Genomic DNA, 18,243 nt, shown 5'->3' on the forward strand with positions numbered 1-18,243 from the left:
GTCTAGAGGTCACGCGTGATGGCTTGACCTCAGTCTAGAGGTCACGTGTGATGGCTTGACCTCAGTCCAGAGGAGGTCACGTGTGATGGCTTGACCTCAGTCCAAAGGAGGTCACGCGTGATGGCTTGACCTCAGTCTAGAGGTCACGCGTGATGGCTTGACCTCAGTCTAGAGGTCACGTGTGATGGCTTGACCACAGTCTAGAGGAGGTCACGTGTGATGGCTTGACCTCAGTCCAGAGGAGGTCACGTGTGATGGCTTGACCTCAGTCCAGAGGAGTTCACGTGTGATGGCTTGACCTCAGTCTAGAGGTCACGCGTGATGGCTTGACCTCAGTCTAGAGGTCACGTGTGATGGCTTGACCTCAGTCTAGAGGTCACGTGTGATGGCTTGACCTCAGTCCAGAGGAGGTCACGTGTGATGGCTTGACCTCAGTCCAAAGGAGGTCACGCGTGATGGCTTGACCTCAGTCCAAAGGAGGTCACGCGTGATGGCTTGACCTCAGTCTAGAGGTCACGTGTGATGGCTTGGCCTCAGTCCAGAGGAGGTCACGTGTGATGGCTTGACCTCAGTCTAGAGGAGGTCACGTGTGATGGCTTGACCTCAGTCCAGAGGAGGTCACGCGTGATGGCTTGACCTCAGTCCAGAGGAGGTCACGCGTGATGGCTTGACCTCAGTCCAGAGGAGGTCACGTGTGATGGCTTGACCTCAGTCTAGAGGTCACGTGTGATGGCTTGACCTCAGTCCAGAGGAGTTCACGTGTGATGGCTTGACCTCAGTCTAGAGGTCACGTGTGATGGCTTGACCACAGTCTAGAGGTCATGCGTGATGGCTTGACCTCAGTCTAGAGGTCACGTGTGATGGCTTGACCTCAGTCCAGAGGTCACGTGTGATGGCTTGACCTCAGTCCAGAGGTCACGCGTGATGGCTTGACCTCAGTCTAGAGGTCACGCGTGATGGCTTGACCTCAGTCCAGAGGTCACGCGTGATGGCTTGACCTCAGTCCAGAGGTCACGCATGATGGCTTGACCTCAGTCTAGAGGTCACGCGTGATGGCTTGACCTCAGTCTAGAGGTCACGCGTGATGGCTTGACCTCAGTCCAGAGGAGTTCACGTGTGATGGCTTGACCTCAGTCCAGAGGAGGTCACGCGTGATGGCTTGACCTCAGTCCAGAGGTCACGCGTGATGGCTTGACCTCAGTCTAGAGGTCACGTGTGATGGCTTGATCTCAGTCCAGAGGAGGTCACGCGTGAACAAAAAGACTCGGACACGAGCGTCAGGCACATTTCTGAGACAGTTTATTGTTGGTATATGTAACATTGGACAATAGGAAGTAATAAGGAATAAACACATCGAGGTTATTCTGCTGTTTTGGTCCAGTATCGTCTCGACGACACGCATGCACGTCACTGGCCTGGATATACTGGAGACGGGGGCGCGCACGCACAGCAACACACCAGCACTCTGGCCGCGCACGTCAACTACTATCATGAGCTACACAACTGTACAAGAAGCACCGGATTTACACGCGCCACACAACTGTACACAACTGTACACAGCTTCCTAGTAGTCACAGCAACGTAACAAAATATCAACTGATAAAAACCGAACTGTACAGTTTAGCTGCGAAAACAATCTTTAGCTTATTGCCTATGCCCTTAACTTCCTGCTCGCGATCTTAAAAAAGTAAATGTACAAGATATCCCTCTTTTTTTCGTTTTTTTTTTGAAAAATAAACTTTTGGAACACAATGTATTTACATATCAAACACGTTGTGCGCATGTCACAACCTCGCAAAAAATGAAGCTCTCATCAGCAGATACGACGATACACACGCTCACCAGCAGAGGGCGTGCTGATCATTAAAGGGTTGTTTTTAGACTGACGACCTGCAGCAAACACTATAGCTCAGGACACACGTGTGTGTGTGTCGGGGTTTGTTGGAAACCTTTTTCGTCGCAGAAGACGGAAACATGACACACACACACACACACACGTAACCATCTCTTCTACGGTCATTATCTTCAGTTATTCTAAAAATGGTTAAGCGTCAAACTTCTTTACAGCATATTTACACTCAAGATGTTTCGAAAATCCGCGGATAAACTCCTTATAATTAAAATCCTTAATAGTAGTAGTAGTTGACGCGTCGTTTTCAACAGTATTGTCATTTTATTTTTTAAATTAAGTTAAAAATAAGTTGTTTTATGGCGTTAATTACAAATGCTCCAAACTTTCCCCTCCATGCATCCCTTCGTTGGTAACTATAATATCTCAAGCATCCGTAGCTTAGAATCATTCGCCGTCATCTATACGATCGATCATGCTAGTGATCAGCAACAGACGTGCCGGCAGGTGTTCCGTGATCTCGGGTTTGTCGACGACATGGTTGTGAAGAACACGTGCTTGAAACTCATCATGTTAGAAGAACTAGAAGGAAGCTGGTCTAATGTTGCAACTGATTATCATCCATGGAAACAAGAGGTTCTCGTGCGAATCGAAGCTTATTCTCCTTCATTCTTGGCTTTGCGTTCTTTACAGATGTGACGGAAACACGTCTAGAAAAATAACCGCTTTAATCTTAAAAGATGGGAGCGAGTTGAAAACAAAATAAAGCACTTTGGACATAAAAACATGGAGACTTGCGGTCAGATGTCAGACGACCTGGCAGCAGCTGGCGGCGGCGGAGCTGCAGAGGAGACCCTCCCTGGAGCTCCGGCCGTGCTGGATGTTGAGCGAGATGGTCTTGTCACACAGAGGTAGTTGAAGGACGCCGTTCTTCAGAGCGCTGTGAGAGTCCCGGGCCCGCGGGCCAGAGTGTGAGTCCACCCTGGTGGTCGTCTGCGTGTTGTGCGAGCGGGGCAGCGCGGCGACGGGTAGGAGGCTCATCGACGACGACACGCACATCCTCCAGCTCGACCTCTCCTGACCCTTGGCGCCTCCCGCCGCCGAGAGGTTCTGAGGGCTGAGGATGAACCTGGACCCGCCTGCTCGCCCGGGCCGGCTGCGGTGCTGCGTCAGCTGCGAGCTCAGACACAGGCTCATGAGCTCCAGGCTGTGGAGCAGCTCGGCGCTGAGCGAGGGGTTGTTGCTGCTGCAGCTGTTGTTGTAGCAGCTGGAAGGATTGTCCTGACCCGCCCGTCCGCCGCCGCCGCCCCCCCCACTGCCACCGCCTCCGTTCTCACCTCCTCCCGAGGGACTTCCCCGGTCCGGACCGGAACTTCCTCCTCCTTCGCCCGACGGTTTGCCGTTGCCCGAGCCGCCGCCGCCGCCCCCCGAGCTCCCGGGGGGCCCCTCGCTGCTGTCCCTCCGGTTCCAGCTGTAGCTGAACCCCGAGTCCTTGTCCAGGCGCCGCCGGTGGTTCTCGGAGTCGTCGTCGCTGGTCTCGGAGCTGGAGCAGGACGAGCCGCGGCCCTGGCTCTTGCGACGATGGAAACGTTTCTGGGAGGAACCGGGCGACGACGCCGACGACGAGGCCCCGGGACCGACGCTCCCGGGGATGTTCATCTTGAGCCGGCTCAGTTTGGGGGGGAGACCCTCCTCCGTGTCGAAGTCGTCGTCGGACTCGCCCTCCTCCTCGAAGATCTGGTTCAGCACCGGAGCGCTCTTCCTGGAGGTGAGCCGGTTGGTGATGGACTGGGTTTTGCGGCGCAGGACGACCTGGCTCTGGAGCGGAGCCGGATCCTGCTCCTCCTCCTCCTCCTCGTCCTCCTCCACCCTACAGGACACAGACAGAGGGGTTCAGGTCTGAGGGTCTGCTTTTGTGGGACCAGACTCAGTGAAATATTCAACCTGAACAAGCAGGTCCTCTGTTTCGCTGCCCCGGAGCTGGATGTCGTGGGGGCCCTGAGGGACCCTGGGTTAAGACCAGGGGTGGACCTGCAGGCAGCAGCACTGGAGTCCTGGAGACAAAGATGAACAAGAGGTCAGAGGTCTTCATCCAATTAACACACAACAAATTCATCCACTGAATCTTTCAAATAAATCACCAGTTCCTGACTGCAGCTACGATATTATCAGGTTAGGTAGAACTTTATTGATCCCTCAGGAGGTCTCCTTCGGAAATTGTTTTTTTCCAACTAGCCACAGCAATACAGCAATTTTTTATAAAAAATAAATCAAAATCAAATAAAAACAAGAACAAAGAGAAATAAAGAGAAAGAACAAGATACAATCCAAGTCTAAAGATAAAGAACATAACAATATTAAATAATAAAACTGCCAGATGGTGGACATGGAAACCTCAAAAGAGGAGGAGGGACCACCTTTTAACTTACATGTTGAATTTCTCAAGTTTTGAGACCTCACGTCTAAAACATGTGGACCCAAACAAACGGTGTCGTACCTGTGCGGGTGCAGCAGAGTCGGTCACTGTACTCTCCTCTCTGCGGCTCAGATCCATCAGACCTTTAGGCCGGTGACCGTTGAGCAAGTTTTCCGCGCTGCGAGCGGGAGACTGGGGGGCCATTGAAGAGGCTGCCAAACTGTCTTCGATGTCCTGGTGCATGTCCACTCTGGTGGGCCACGACTGCCTGTTGACACACACACACACACACACACACACAGACACACACACACACACACAGACACACAAAGACATGTGAGCTGCTGTAGCGTTACACACTGGAGCCAAGTTTGCAGGTTAAAAATATGACTCAGCAAGTCACCGAGTCAGTCGTCTTCTAGGCTCGCAACCCGACACACAAACTCACTCGGATAAGAACCCTTGCTCTCTATGTTTCAACATGTGTTCCTTCTCTTGCATTCAGGCTTTTCTCTACTTCCACGTGACTTGTGCTGTGTCTCAAATCACATATTTCTCTTAGTATACTAGAGGTTAGTATGCATCAGGATAGTGTATGTACTAACTAGTAACTAATTCTCCACAGATAGTATGTCTCAAATCAAACTCTGCTGCTACACACTAACAGGAAATGATGCGACAGCTTCTTCTTCTACTACTATTTAACGATGGTTTCAACCAGCTGTAGGAACACTATCGCCACCTGCTGGCAGCACGTTTTGCAAGTTTGGAAAAAGAAATAAAGAAAAAATATGAGAATCTAAATATTCGCGAGATATTTAAGCTGGTATCAGCAGCGAAGACGTGTTTATCCTCATACTGCTGCTGAAAATACACCTGTAAGTACATGCGCATATATATATATATATATATATATATATATGACGTAACTTCCGTTTACAACGTCACTAAGATGGAGCCGTTTAGTGTAGAAAGTGTCCATCGAACCATACTCAGTTTTGTGGGCATTTTATTGACAATTTAGTGTGTATGGTGCACTAAATATCGCATACTTAGAATTGAGACACACTTACGCACTAAAAATACTAACTTTGAGTACGCAAGTATGCGATTTGAGACACAGCAACAGTCTTCATCCTCATCCTTGCATTCTAAGTTCAGATCTTTGCGTGTCTACGTGCTCTACTAAGGATTTAAGTTTGCAAATGTATTTTTATTTTTACAGTAAAGATACAAATGGATTCAAGTTCATCAGCTTTCATTTAAATAAAAGTCATCTTCGTAACATTAGCGCTACTATAGATAGTTACTATAGTTCCTACTGAAGCGTCACATCACGTGACATGTTACCTGAAGGCAGCATCTTGAGAGCGTCTGACGTAGTGACCTCTTGTAGCTACCGTGTTCAAAACACTTTAAATATATTTAATACGCTTGTTTGTTACAAATAAGTAGTTATTACTTTAGTTTAAAGTTGAATTCTATAAAAACAATTAAAAAAAGACAACTTTTGACAACCATGAGACGATGAAAATTCTTCCATTACCTTGGTTCACTTTTCTGTGCACGCCAAAGGTGCTGCTATTAAGGTGCCGTTAAAAGTGTTTCAAATGTGAGATACTGTCAGTGATCCCTTCAGCAGGAGCAAGCGGGTTTTTCCCCTAGGGGGCCAAACCATGTACTGCATGGAACTTTAGAAGAAACGATTAAACAAAAAGTGAAAAATATCAAATAAATGTTTACGTACGTAAGGTACGTGCATTTCAATTGTATATCGTTGATTTTATTTAGGGATCCTACAATCATAAGCCAGCTGTGGACAACACAAATAGATACCGTATTTTCCGGACTATAAGTGGCAGTTTTTTCCTAGTTTGTCCGGGGGGGAGACTTATACTCTGGAGCGACTTATGTGTGAAATTATTAACACATTATTAGCGGTATATCATTTCACATGTTATTTTCACACTAAACCACAAGAGGGCGCTCTAGGCCTGTGTTGATCATTTCCACGTAGAAGAGGAAGCATCTTCTACCTCCGGAGTTAGTTAGTTGTTTAAAAGTGACACGAGGATGAAGAGTTATTTGGAGTTACACGGATGGTTTGGTAAACTTGTTAGTTATTGATGCTATAGTTCTCTGAATAACTCTTCATATGTTATGTTAACATACCAGGTTCTCACTTCATGTAACGTAACGTAACATTATTCTGTTGTTGCCTCTAGTTTTATTTTAAATTGTCTTTCAAGATCACATGTCTGTTCTTGGTGTTGGATTTTATCAAATAAATTTCCACCAAAAATGCGACTTATACTCCAGTGCGACTTATATATGTTTTTTCCTTCTTTATTATGCATTTTATGGCTGGAGCGACTTGTGCTCCGGAGCCACTTATAGTCCGGAAAATACGGTAATACGACTTTAAAATAATACATATCCTTTGTTCGAATGAGTTGAACCAGATGATAAGATCTTTAGTGATCCATCATTGCTCCTTTCTCATCAGACGTCAATTGTTCATTTGAAGTTTCGATAACTCATGAAAAAGATTTAAAAGAGACGTTTACATTTGTAACATCATCACGTAGGAAGAGCCAGAACCCAATACTCACACCAGCCTTTGACATAACAGCTACTACAGGCTTTAAAGGAGACTTTTCTACACAAGGTCTCCCTCTGGTGGACTCCAACGTAACTGCAGCAGTGATGTTACCTGAAGTGGGCCTTGATGTTACTCGGGCTGGACGAGCGGGTCTGGACCTCCATCACCTGCTTCTCTCTCAGGATCCTCTCGGCGAGCAGGTAGTACGTGGCTGTGATGTGGTTGTACTTGTTGGTCTCCAGAGCTCTGAGAAAAAGAAGAGCAGAGAGAAAGTATTTTTAGACATTGATTGATTATGGACCAATATCCACTCATTGATATCCAGCTCAAGGTAATTGTTCACCATTTTATTTTCACATGTTTTGGTTTAAGGCCATCGATGCCTCAGAATCAATAAAGGTCTACACTTGTACTTGTCATTCCTTCCTTTTGGGATTCAGTGAATGTCAACCAAAGTCCAGCAGCACCAGGATGTTTAACTGAGGGATGAATTGTGGGATAAATTCCTCCTCATTTCCCACAGAGACACGACCGGAAAACGTCTTTGATTCGATCATCTTAGCGACCTTGCACCAGACTTCAGGGACATTTTTATAAATCTTCAATAGAAGACTTGAATAAAAAGAAATATTTGGTGAAAAGAGAATGTATTTATGAGGATATTCAGGTTGTAATGTTTGGCTCAAATTTAACACAAGCAGCGTTTTGACGGAATTTATGCAGCGCTTGTGACGTCAACGTACGACTGATCACACTCAACGTGTATAAATATTATCGACAGCTAACAATTTTATCCAATTTAATCTTTTCAAGGTTAATTAAATAACAAATTGCTTTTCTCACTCCTTTAGACACGATAGCTCCGTACAACAGTCACAGTTATATATAACGTGGGAAGTTAATTGTATGGTACAACCCTAGATTTAGATCAGGGGTCTAATGCATCGACCTTTTTGCATGTGTAAACTAGTCCAAGGGCCCTTTTGTGGGTCATCATCTTTTTGTTACAAACTTCTAAAAGTACCGTATTCTCCGGACTATAAGTGGCAGTTTTTTTCCTAGTTTATCCGGGGGTGCGACTTATACTCTGGAGCGACTTATGTGTGAAATTATTAACACATTATTACAGGTATATCATTTCACATGTTATTTTCACACTAAACCACAAGAGGGCGCTCTAGGCCTGTGTTGATCATTTCCACGTAGAAGAGGAAGAATCTTCTACCTCCGGAGTTAGTTAGTTGTTTAAAAGTGACACGAGGATGAAGAGTTATTTGGAGTTACACGGATGGTTTGGTAAACTTGTTAGTTATTGATGCTATAGTTCTCTGAATAACTCTTCATATGTTATGTTAACATACCAGGTTCTCACTTCATGTAACGTAACGTAACATTATTCTGTTGTTGCCTCTAGTTTTATTTTAAATTGTCTTTCAAGATCACATGTCTGTTCTTGGTGTTGGATTTTATCAAATAAATTTCCCCCAAAAATGCGACTTATACTCCAGTGCGACTTATATATGTTTTTTCCTTCTTTATTATGTATTTTATGGCTGGAGCGACTTGTGCTCCGGAGCGACTTGTACTCTGGAAAATACGGTACTTTATAATAAATATGGATGACAAATGACATTTCTTCTTATTACCATCTGTGGTGCAGCAAGAGAGGAAATAAAAATCAAACATCCTCGGGTCACACATGTCATCTGCAGGCACCACAGTAAGTGACCTCTGGTCTGAGGTCAACACTACTGAAAGTTGACCTTGACTTACTCCACTATGGTCTCTCGGTCGGCGATGTCTCCGAGCACCATGCGCTGGATGATGCTGTTGTGTTCCTCCTCGGACAGGTTCTTGTGGGAGACGAGGGGAGTGTTGTACTTGGTGGCCGGGGACGGGTCCACTCCCTGCAGCCAGGCGTGGCCCTCGATGTGCTCCAAAGACGCTCTTTTCTTGGGGTCCCTCTGGAGCATCCTGTCTATTAAACTGGAGGGAGGCGGAGACAAAAAAAGTTTGAGCGTAAGAACAAATGTACACATACAAGTACCTGAAGCACGGCCGTGCAGACGTCTACATACTCGATAAATAATTGGTTTCTATGTCTAAAACTACACATGCTAACAAAAACAAGGACTTTAGCTTGAATTAAATACATTTCGTGGTACACGTTTTTATGATTCCTGGGGGAAAAATGGTTGTTATTCTGTAGCTCGATTCCCTTTATTTAACCCTCTGGGTCAAGGTGACCCGGTGGCACGGAAACAAATGCGTTTGTGGTGTCCCTTGTTCGGTCTCAGGGGCAATGTGACCCGGTGGCACGGAAACAAATGCGTTTGTGGTGTCCCTTGTGCGGTCTCTGGGTCAAGGTTACCCGGTAGCACGGAAACAAATGCGTTTGTGGTGTCCCTTGTGCGGCCTCTGGGTCAAGGTGACCCGGTGGCACGGAAACAAATGCGTTTGTGGTGTCCCTTGTGCGGTCTCTGGGTCAAGGTTACCCGGTAGCACGGAAACAAATGCGTTTGTGGTGTCCCTTGTGCGGCCTCTGGGTCAAGGTGACCCGGTAGCACGGAAACAAATGCGTTTGTGGTGTCCCTTGTTCGGTCTCAGGGGCAATGTGACCCGGTGGCACGGAAACAAATGCGTTTGTGGTGTCCCTTGTTCGGTCTCAGGGGCAATGTGACCCGGTGGCACGGAAACAAATGCGTTTGTGGTGTCCCTTGTTCGGTCTCAGGGGCAATGTGACCCGGTGGCACGGAAACAAATGTGTTTGTGTGTCCCTCGTGCAGTCTCTGGGTCAAGGTGACCTGGTGGCACGGAAACAAATGTGTTTGTGGTGTCCCTTGTGCGGTTTCTGGGTCAAGGTGACCCGGTGGCATGGAAACAAAAGTGTTTGTGGTGTCCCTTGTGCGGTCTCTGGGTCAAGGTGACCCAGTGGCACGGAAACAAATGTGTTTGTGGTGTCCCTTGTGAAGGACCTCCACTGCATCACCGTGGCCCAGAGACGTTACAAAGAGTTAAAGGCCGAGCAGATGCAGGATCACATGTACGTAGAGGACTTTGACACGCCTAGAATGAGGAATCCTCGGATTGTTAAGCCGTGACTAGATTCCACATTAATGACTCTGGAAGAGTGCACTTGAGGGGATTAGCGGCTCCATTTGATACAATAATGCTTGGATAGAGTTTGGACGAATCTAGGTTTGACCTTCTATGGAGATGGTGTAAACAACGCAGACTGGATATTTTAAATGGTCACGTATACAAAGAAAGACATGTGACAGCAACACATTTGAGTATAACAGATGTTGTGAGTTAGACATGGATGCGTCACTCACTCTTTGCAGACACAGGAGACATGAGCAGGTACGGTATATTTGCAGTCCATGATCATAGTGAGAGTCTCGCTGTCGTTCGCCTCCTGGAAGGGTGGTTGACCACAGACCAGCATGAAGAGAATCACACCAAGACTCCAGATATCTGGAAAAAAGGACAAAAGACAAACTTAGTGGAAAAGAAAAATGACAAAACATGAATGAGAGGCTTTTAGATTAAAGAATATATATAAAATGTTCCATGAATATTCTCAGATGTTTTTCCTTCTCCTCAAATTGTTTGAATAGTTTAGTTTTGGACATATAGCTCTTATCTAGTAAGAACGGGTGAAATGTTCTGGTTGAAAAAGATAAATCACCTAAAATAAAAGGAGCTTGTAAACGAGTGAGAGAAAATGAATGCGTTGATTCAACTGGCAAAATTATTTTGTGTAGAATTCTTCACACAAATTAATCGTTTTTAAATGTGAACAGGTGTGTTTGGTGTTCCCGTCAAGACACGCTCCTGTCAATCAGAGTAGAGCTGCGGTTTGCATTTGCATGCTTGGAATTCTTTCAAAATATCAAAAGCCGCTCCACCGTTCAATGGGATCGTCCCTCGCATACTAGTTACAACGTCGAGGATGCGTCTCGTGCACGTCTTACGAAGAACTAAATATTGGGAAGAGTTAAGCAATGGTGCCACACTCCAGAGTAAATGGCCTCCAGTTACCAACAAACATCATATTCAAGACGGTTTTCCTGAGGGAGAGGAGCTCAGGAGTTGAGCCTTTAAGAAACATCTTAAGACGTTTCTATTTGTTCAGGCTTTTCCTTGAATTTCTCGAACTCCTGTGTTGTTCTCGGTGTTGTCTTGATCTTTGAAGTTTGTACTGTTTTGAGTATTGTTTTGATTGTTAAAGCGCTTTGTGACCCTGGTCTCGAAAAGCGCTATATAAATATATATTACTTACTTACTTACTTACTTTTGGTCGACGTCAATAAAGAGACATTTGAGCATAGATATTATAACATAATATTATATATTACAACAGTCCGTCCTCGGTTAATGAGCAACAGCTGCTACAATTCAATCACATTTCATTGAAAGCTTCACCTTTAACACTCAAATTGATTTTCTATTTCCTTTTTTTAAATAATTATAATACATTTTATTACCCATATCAACAACAGTGATGGACACAACATCAACATAAATTTTAAAAAACTATTGTGTAGTAAGAGCATGAGTGAACATAGCCATGTATATTTCTGCATTCCTTCCTGAAATCTTCTTCTAAACGACAAATACAAGTCACTTATAAAAGACATCGCCCATTTATTTTGCTAAATAGTTTTTAAAATAACTTTAATGGACTTGAAAATGGAATGAAAAATATTTTAATGGCATTTATTGCGTTATAGCTCAGATGGTATAGTGGTTGGCTTGTGGCCTAAGAAGTTGTGGGTTCAATCCCGACTCCAAATGAGAATCGTGGCGTTGTGTCCCTGAGCAGGAAGGCAGCCATGTTTCTGAACCTAAATATCCTTCATTAACATGTTGATTCATCACCGTGTAATTGTTCCTTCCCATGATCATGTCTGTGATAAGAGCGAGTCGAACTGGAAGAGTAACAAGTCGAGCAGGATCATGACTCACTTAGAGGTTTGCAGGTAACGCACAACTAAAGCCAAGCAGTCTGGCCAGTGATTTCCTCGCGGTTGATTACTAAATGGAAAATGTCTTTCAAACAAACAAGCAGTTGTCAGCTTGAAGACCAAAAAAAAATATATCATTCAACTCTTGCAGTCATTTGCAGAAGCACTTAATCCCTCAAGGACATAAAATTGTATTGTCAGAGCAGGAAGCACTTTGCAACGGCAGCTGCTCAAGTTCTCTCGGTGTCAGACACACACCTCCCACTACACTGGAGTTTGGCTTTATTATTTACAAAGAAAGCCATCGAACCAGTCAGACTACTCGCTATAAAGCTGCTACATGTGTTGCTTACCTCCATATTAATCTTAAATCACATTTCAGAAAGAGATCATTACCTACTGTAAACTATTGCACGGATTAGATCCACCCAAAAAACAAACAAACTTACAGAAATACAGAAAAATTTCCCGAAGGAGACCTCCTGAGGGATCAATAAAGTTTTACCTTACCTTACCTTAAAATCATTTAATATATTTACGAAATAAAGGCACCAACTGGTTGCATATGCCACACTCTGGGAATTGTTAAACCAAGATCCAAAAGGGACCGTTGCTTCCACACTTGCTTCCCATCATTGTTTTTACAGTGAAACAATGTCATCCAGAAGCCGAGCTCACGACGACGACACAGGCGATATATATACAGAGATATCATTATTTGTTCGTACTGGCAGTCGACGACACATCAAACAGTCACGTCTTAAATCATTTTTTTATCCAGTTATGGAACAATAAAGGGAAGTGACATCACCAAGATCAACCTTGAGGATCAAACTCAAGCTCAACTGCATGAACTGTATACTGTTTTAAAAAAAACAAGGGAATCAGAAACGTAAACAACCACGGTTCTGTTAAAGTAAGTAAGTAATTTGTATTTATATAGTGCTTTTCCAGACCAGGGTCACAAAGCGCTTAAACAATCAAAACAATATTCAATAAAGTATATATTTTAAAGATCAAGATAAAACTGATAACACAACAGGAGTTCCAGAAAATCAAGGAAAAGCCTGAACAAATAGAAACGTCTTAAGATGTTTCTTAAAGGAGTCAGTAGATCATCAAACACAGAGAGAGAGGAAGATCGTTCCAAAGCTTAGGGGCAACAGTCTGGAAGGATTTCTCTCCTCTGGTCCAGAACCGTAAGGATCGGAGAAATGTGAGTTCAGTTCTGAATCAACTGCAGGCAAAAAAGCAGTTAAAGGAAGCCGTGTGCAAAAGTCCACAGCATTTTGTCCATCATTAAAGATATCTGATGATATTTAATGTTTTTTGTGTGGATTTTCTTTTTTGATTTGCTTCTCTACCTTATGAATTTGACCTGGAAAACAGAAAAGGTTTTTTGGGAATTGAATCCTAAAATATTTGGGACTATTTCATCCTCCTCACAGACGATTGGAAGGGTCACAGTTCGAGAAAATTTGGCTGGATTGTTTGAACAGTTATACTTTTTGATAATAGTTATACATTTGAATTAGTTGAAAATCGTTGAAAAATGTTGTGATGCTACATGTAAGATGTATATTTAAACAAAAAAAATTATGTGTACAATTGTACAGACTTTATAGTAAATATAAATAGTAAACCGATGTATTTATTTTGCAGGGTCATAACACACACCGATTTTTTTTAATTTTTTTTAACAATTCTATTTTATGGTTGTTAAATGAAAAATCACAATATTTAGTTTCATAATCACACACTTATATTCTAGATGATATGCTGCCCAGCAGGGAAGGGTGTCATTGACAGTAACACGAGCGTAGTGTGATAAACTTGGTTTCAGAGTGAGTTCCAACAGCGTCCTTCATGGTGGATGCATGTTAGGCAGGATCATGAGCTCTGACGTACACACGCCGCTGCGAGCAATAATCAATATTGTTATAAATCTTTGACAAGCGTTCATAATAGTTTGCGCGCCGTCCTTTTATTTAAACCACAGTCCCCAGTCTGAGACATCACGTGACCAAAACACAAAACGTCTCATTGGTCAACATCAGCTTTGCGTCACGGTTCATTTTACAATTGCTTTATTTGCAAAACTTCAACAATATACCTTTATTAAAATGTCTCTTTACTGTTTAAAATAACGTTTTTTAAAAACTCTGTGATCCGGATAAACACGCAATAACATGTTGTCCATTTAAATTATCATAAAGATCCTACTACCCCGAGTATAAATTAGAAATAAACAGACCTTAATTGATGCCTATTAATGTGAACTTCTATGAATTAAAAATTAAACTCTAATTGGATTCTCAAATTAAATACGTAGTACAAAGTTTGGAGACATACTGTGCGACCCCAGTGAGATTTGAAACGCACCTTGGGAGGGATTTTAAAAATGTGCTGAGCTGCAGTGAACTTCATCTAATAACTCACACGAGGTGACGACGCACTGCAAGTGTGGAAGTGTTGCCAGTAAATAGTTATATTTCCTTCGTCAGGTGCAGGATCGCTGACTGAGATCCAGGAGTTGTGATACGAGTTTGGTAAGAAGTTTTTCCAAATTTGATTCCATGACGAATAAACGGCACGATTTATCGCTTTGTTAGTAAGTAATTTGTATTTATATAGCACTTTTCCAGACCAGGGTCACAAAGCGCTTAAACAATCAAAACAATATTCAATAAAGTATATACTTTAAAGGTCAAAATAAAACTGATAACAACACAGGAGTTCCAGAAAATCAGGGAAACAAATAAAAAGGTCTTAAGATGTTTCTTGAAGGAGTCAGTACTGAAACAAATTATGTACATGTTTGAATGTATAATTTTTAGTCGTTAAATTTCACACTACATAACAACATATATATATATTAACTTCATCAAAAACAAAAAAATCTTCGGAGCAGAAAATACCAGTTGGTTGTGAACTTCTTTCGTAGCTAAAACCTAATGACAAATCCACATACTCGAAGAAAACCTTGACCTTTAGCTGCAGGTGGCCATTTACCACATCCAAGCTGAAATATATATATATATATATACGTATATATATACACACACACAATAGATTCTTTATATATATATATATATAGGGGCCAATATACAAACTTTTAGGTATCATTTCATGATAAATAATCAAACCATTTCATAATTCATTATGAAAAACTGTGAATTTGGTTGCATTCTGTTGTTTTCAGTGGCGTTACAATCATGTAAAGACAGCATAATAATCAACATACAGCTCCATTAAACCCCTTTTGCATTCATACATCTGTGTGCTTGTATGTGTGCGTTAAAGAAACTACTTGGAGTAAAAACATCCAAGATTCTGAAATGTCTTCCATGTGAGAAGAAAAAAGGAACATCTCATTTATAAGGTTTTGAAATCAACACTCCTCTCTCTAGTCTGTGGTGAGTTTAAATCTTAAAAGGTAACTAATGTGTTGATTTGATTGTTTCTTAAATTGATCTTGGAACTCTCTTGTACTCATCAGTGTGTGTCTGTTTGTACAAAACTCTTTTCAGTGCAGTACTGTGTCTCAAATCGCATTCTTCTCTTAGTATACTAGAAGTTAGTATGCATCAGGATAGTGTACGTACTAACTAGTAACCAATTCTCCACAATTAGTATGTCTCAAATCAAACTCTGCTGCTACACACTAACAGGAAATGATGCGACAGCTTCTTCTTCTACTTCTATTTAACGATGGTTTCAACCAGCTGTTTGAACGCTATCGCCACCTGCTGGCAGCACGTTTTGCAAGTTTGGAAGAAGAAATAAAGAAAAAATATGAGAATCTAAATATTCAAGACATATTTAAGCTGGTATCAGCACCAAAGACGACACGTCCTGCTACTGCTGCTGAAAATGCACCTGTAAGTATATGAATATACTGTATATGCATTTATATATGACGTAACTTCTGTTTACAACGTCACTAAGATGGAGCTGGTTAGGGTAGATAGTGTCCATCGAACCATACTCAGTTTTGTGGGCGTTTTAGTGACAATTTAGTGTGTATGGTGCACTAAATATTGCATATTAAGGATTGAGACGCATACAAGAAAAGAAGTGTTAGCTTCGACACTGAAAGTGTTTGTGTTGTTGCATACCTACAGCTGGAGCATCATACTCATCCCCAAGAAGTATCTCCGGAGCAGAGTACGCCAGGGATCCACAGCTGGTCGTCAACTTCTTCCCCGGCTGGAACTTGTTGCTGAATCCAAAGTCGGTGAGTTTCACCAGCCCTTGTTTCTCGAAGAACACGACGTTCTCCGGTTTGAGGTCCCTGTGCACCACATGCAGCCGATGGCAGTACGAGATGGCGTGAACGATCTGGGCGAAGTACTTCTTGGCCAGCTCTTCGTTCAGGCCGTCTTCATGTTTCATGATGTAGTCGAACATGTCGCCTCCGTCGCCGAGCTCCAGGATGAGGTAAAGCTTGGTCTGAGTGTCGATGACTTCGTAGAGACGCACGATGTTGGGGTGCTGGACGAGCTTCATGCAACGGACCTCTTGGAAAAGATGTCCGGTGGCCACGGTGTCCAGCTTGGTCTTGTCGATCACCTTGACGGCCACCTTCTCTCCCGTGAAGACGTGACGCGCCAGCTTGACCACGGCGAAGTGACCGCGGCCGAGGGTCTTGTCCAGATCGTACAAGCCTGCGATCTTTCCATCGTAGCCCCGCTTGAAGCCGGCCATGGCTGGAGAGGGTCGACGAGGGGCGAGCTGGGACTGGAGGGACGAGTGGAGTGGTTCCAGTTTTAGTTCAGTTCATTGAGAGTATAGTTGGAATGCCATATCTCCAGCTCCCTGTAGAGAAATAACAAAAAACATTTACTGGAGATGCTTAAATACAATAAGTAAGCAAGTAAGTAATTTTTATTTATATAGCGCTTTTCCAGACCAGGGTCACAAAGCGCTTAAACAATCAAAACAATACTCAATAAAGTATATACTTTAAAGGTCAAGATAAAACTGAGAACACAACAGGAGTTCCAGAAAATCAAGGAAAAGCCTGAACAAATAGAAACGTCTTAAGATGTTTCTTGAAGGAGTCACTAGACTCCATCACGCGCAAAGAAAGAGGAAAATCGTTCCAACAGTCTGGAAGGATTTCTCTCCTCTGGTCCTGAACCGTGTGCGAGGAACCATCAGTAGATTCTGATCCACAGACCTCAGAGCCCGAGCTGGGGTGTAAGTCTGGATCAGATCACTGATGTAAGGAGGAGCCTGACCATGAATAGATCTGAAACTAAGAACCAGAATTTTAAAGAGAAGCATTACTCTGTTACTATGCATTGTTATAGTCGCTACTACAAAAAGGGTTGGGCTTGACAAATGTAATCCTGCACTATAAACCTTCATTTAAAAGATATAAAGTCCTTGATGGGGGCCACGCCAAAGTTGCTCCAGAACTAGCGGCCCTTCGTTAGCGAACAACATTAGCTTTCCTCACGCTCATTGATTGACAGCGTTAGCTATGAAAATGGAAAACATAATATACTTATCGCTTGAGAATAAACCGACCAAAGACAAAGCCTACGACGTGTTGTAAGTGACGGTCTTATCCGTATCTTAGTATAAATGAACGGAGGCGGTGCAGAAGGATCCAAACACAATATGTAGCAATGCTAAAGTTAGTAGCAGGTTAGCTCACAGTGTTCGCCGCTGCTCGGTCACCATAAAAAGCCCTGGGTCGTCGTTGACCCCCTTGAGCGTCGTTTTTTCAGAGCCCCTTATCCAGAGTTATGGAAGATGGAGATACCCTCCACGACACGGTCGCCGCCAGTGAGTGAGTTCCAGGCTCAGGTCGAGGCATCGCATCGCTGGAAGCGACAGTTGTGTCAGAGAAGGTTTGTATCCTCCCAGACCAGGCAGCGGCGGGGCGTTCAAGGCCCCGTGGGAGACTCGACACATCGAGGAGATTGTAACACATCCGAGGAATAGTTGTGTTGCAGTCAACGCGTTATTTAGCGGTAAACGTTTGTTGTCTGTGTTCTTAGTTAATTTAACCTTTTTTAGAAAATATCTTCTCGTTGCGAACGCGCTTTATAGTTGAGTTGACGACTGAAAACTACGAATTTTCCGAATACGTAGAGGTACCTGAAGGCATCACCAGACGCATTCTGGTTTGACGTCAAACCATTTTGTCATGGAGTCTGTAGAATACACTTCTTTGTTAAACAATAACAACAATAAGATGTATATGACTCTCATTTTTATCTCAGGACAATAAAGCCTTATTTTTGGTTTCTTACTACGGGATATCTCTTGGTTATGACCAACAGACAACTTGTTACCGCGACGTTGAATTTGCATTTTTTTGGGGATAATTACTGTTAGTTTAAAAACTGTAATTGTTTTTTAATAACTAATAATAACTCATTTTAATTTTTAA

At 43.2% G+C, this 18,243-nt stretch overlaps 1 protein-coding gene across 1 annotated transcript; it reads right to left on the reverse strand.

Moving 5' to 3' along the window:
• Positions 1-1,276: 1,276 nt before the first annotated feature.
• snrka (SNF related kinase a) lies at positions 1,277-17,685 on the reverse strand. The gene is made up of 8 exons (XM_087805090.1): positions 17,503-17,685; positions 15,956-16,655; positions 10,203-10,344; positions 8,641-8,853; positions 6,979-7,113; positions 4,347-4,533; positions 3,794-3,903; positions 1,277-3,719 (listed from the first exon to the last, which is right to left on the reverse strand). Exons 2-8 carry the CDS (start codon positions 16,542-16,544, stop codon positions 2,657-2,659), a joined length of 2,439 nt encoding a protein of 812 aa, XP_087661216.1. The 5' UTR covers positions 16,545-16,655; positions 17,503-17,685; the 3' UTR covers positions 1,277-2,656.
• Positions 17,686-18,243: the final 558 nt, after the last annotated feature.

The sequence above is a fragment of the Callionymus lyra genome, chromosome 13 (assembly GCF_982586985.1).
Source record: "Callionymus lyra chromosome 13, fCalLyr1.hap1.1, whole genome shotgun sequence".
Classification (NCBI taxonomy): domain Eukaryota; kingdom Metazoa; phylum Chordata; class Actinopteri; order Syngnathiformes; family Callionymidae; genus Callionymus; species Callionymus lyra.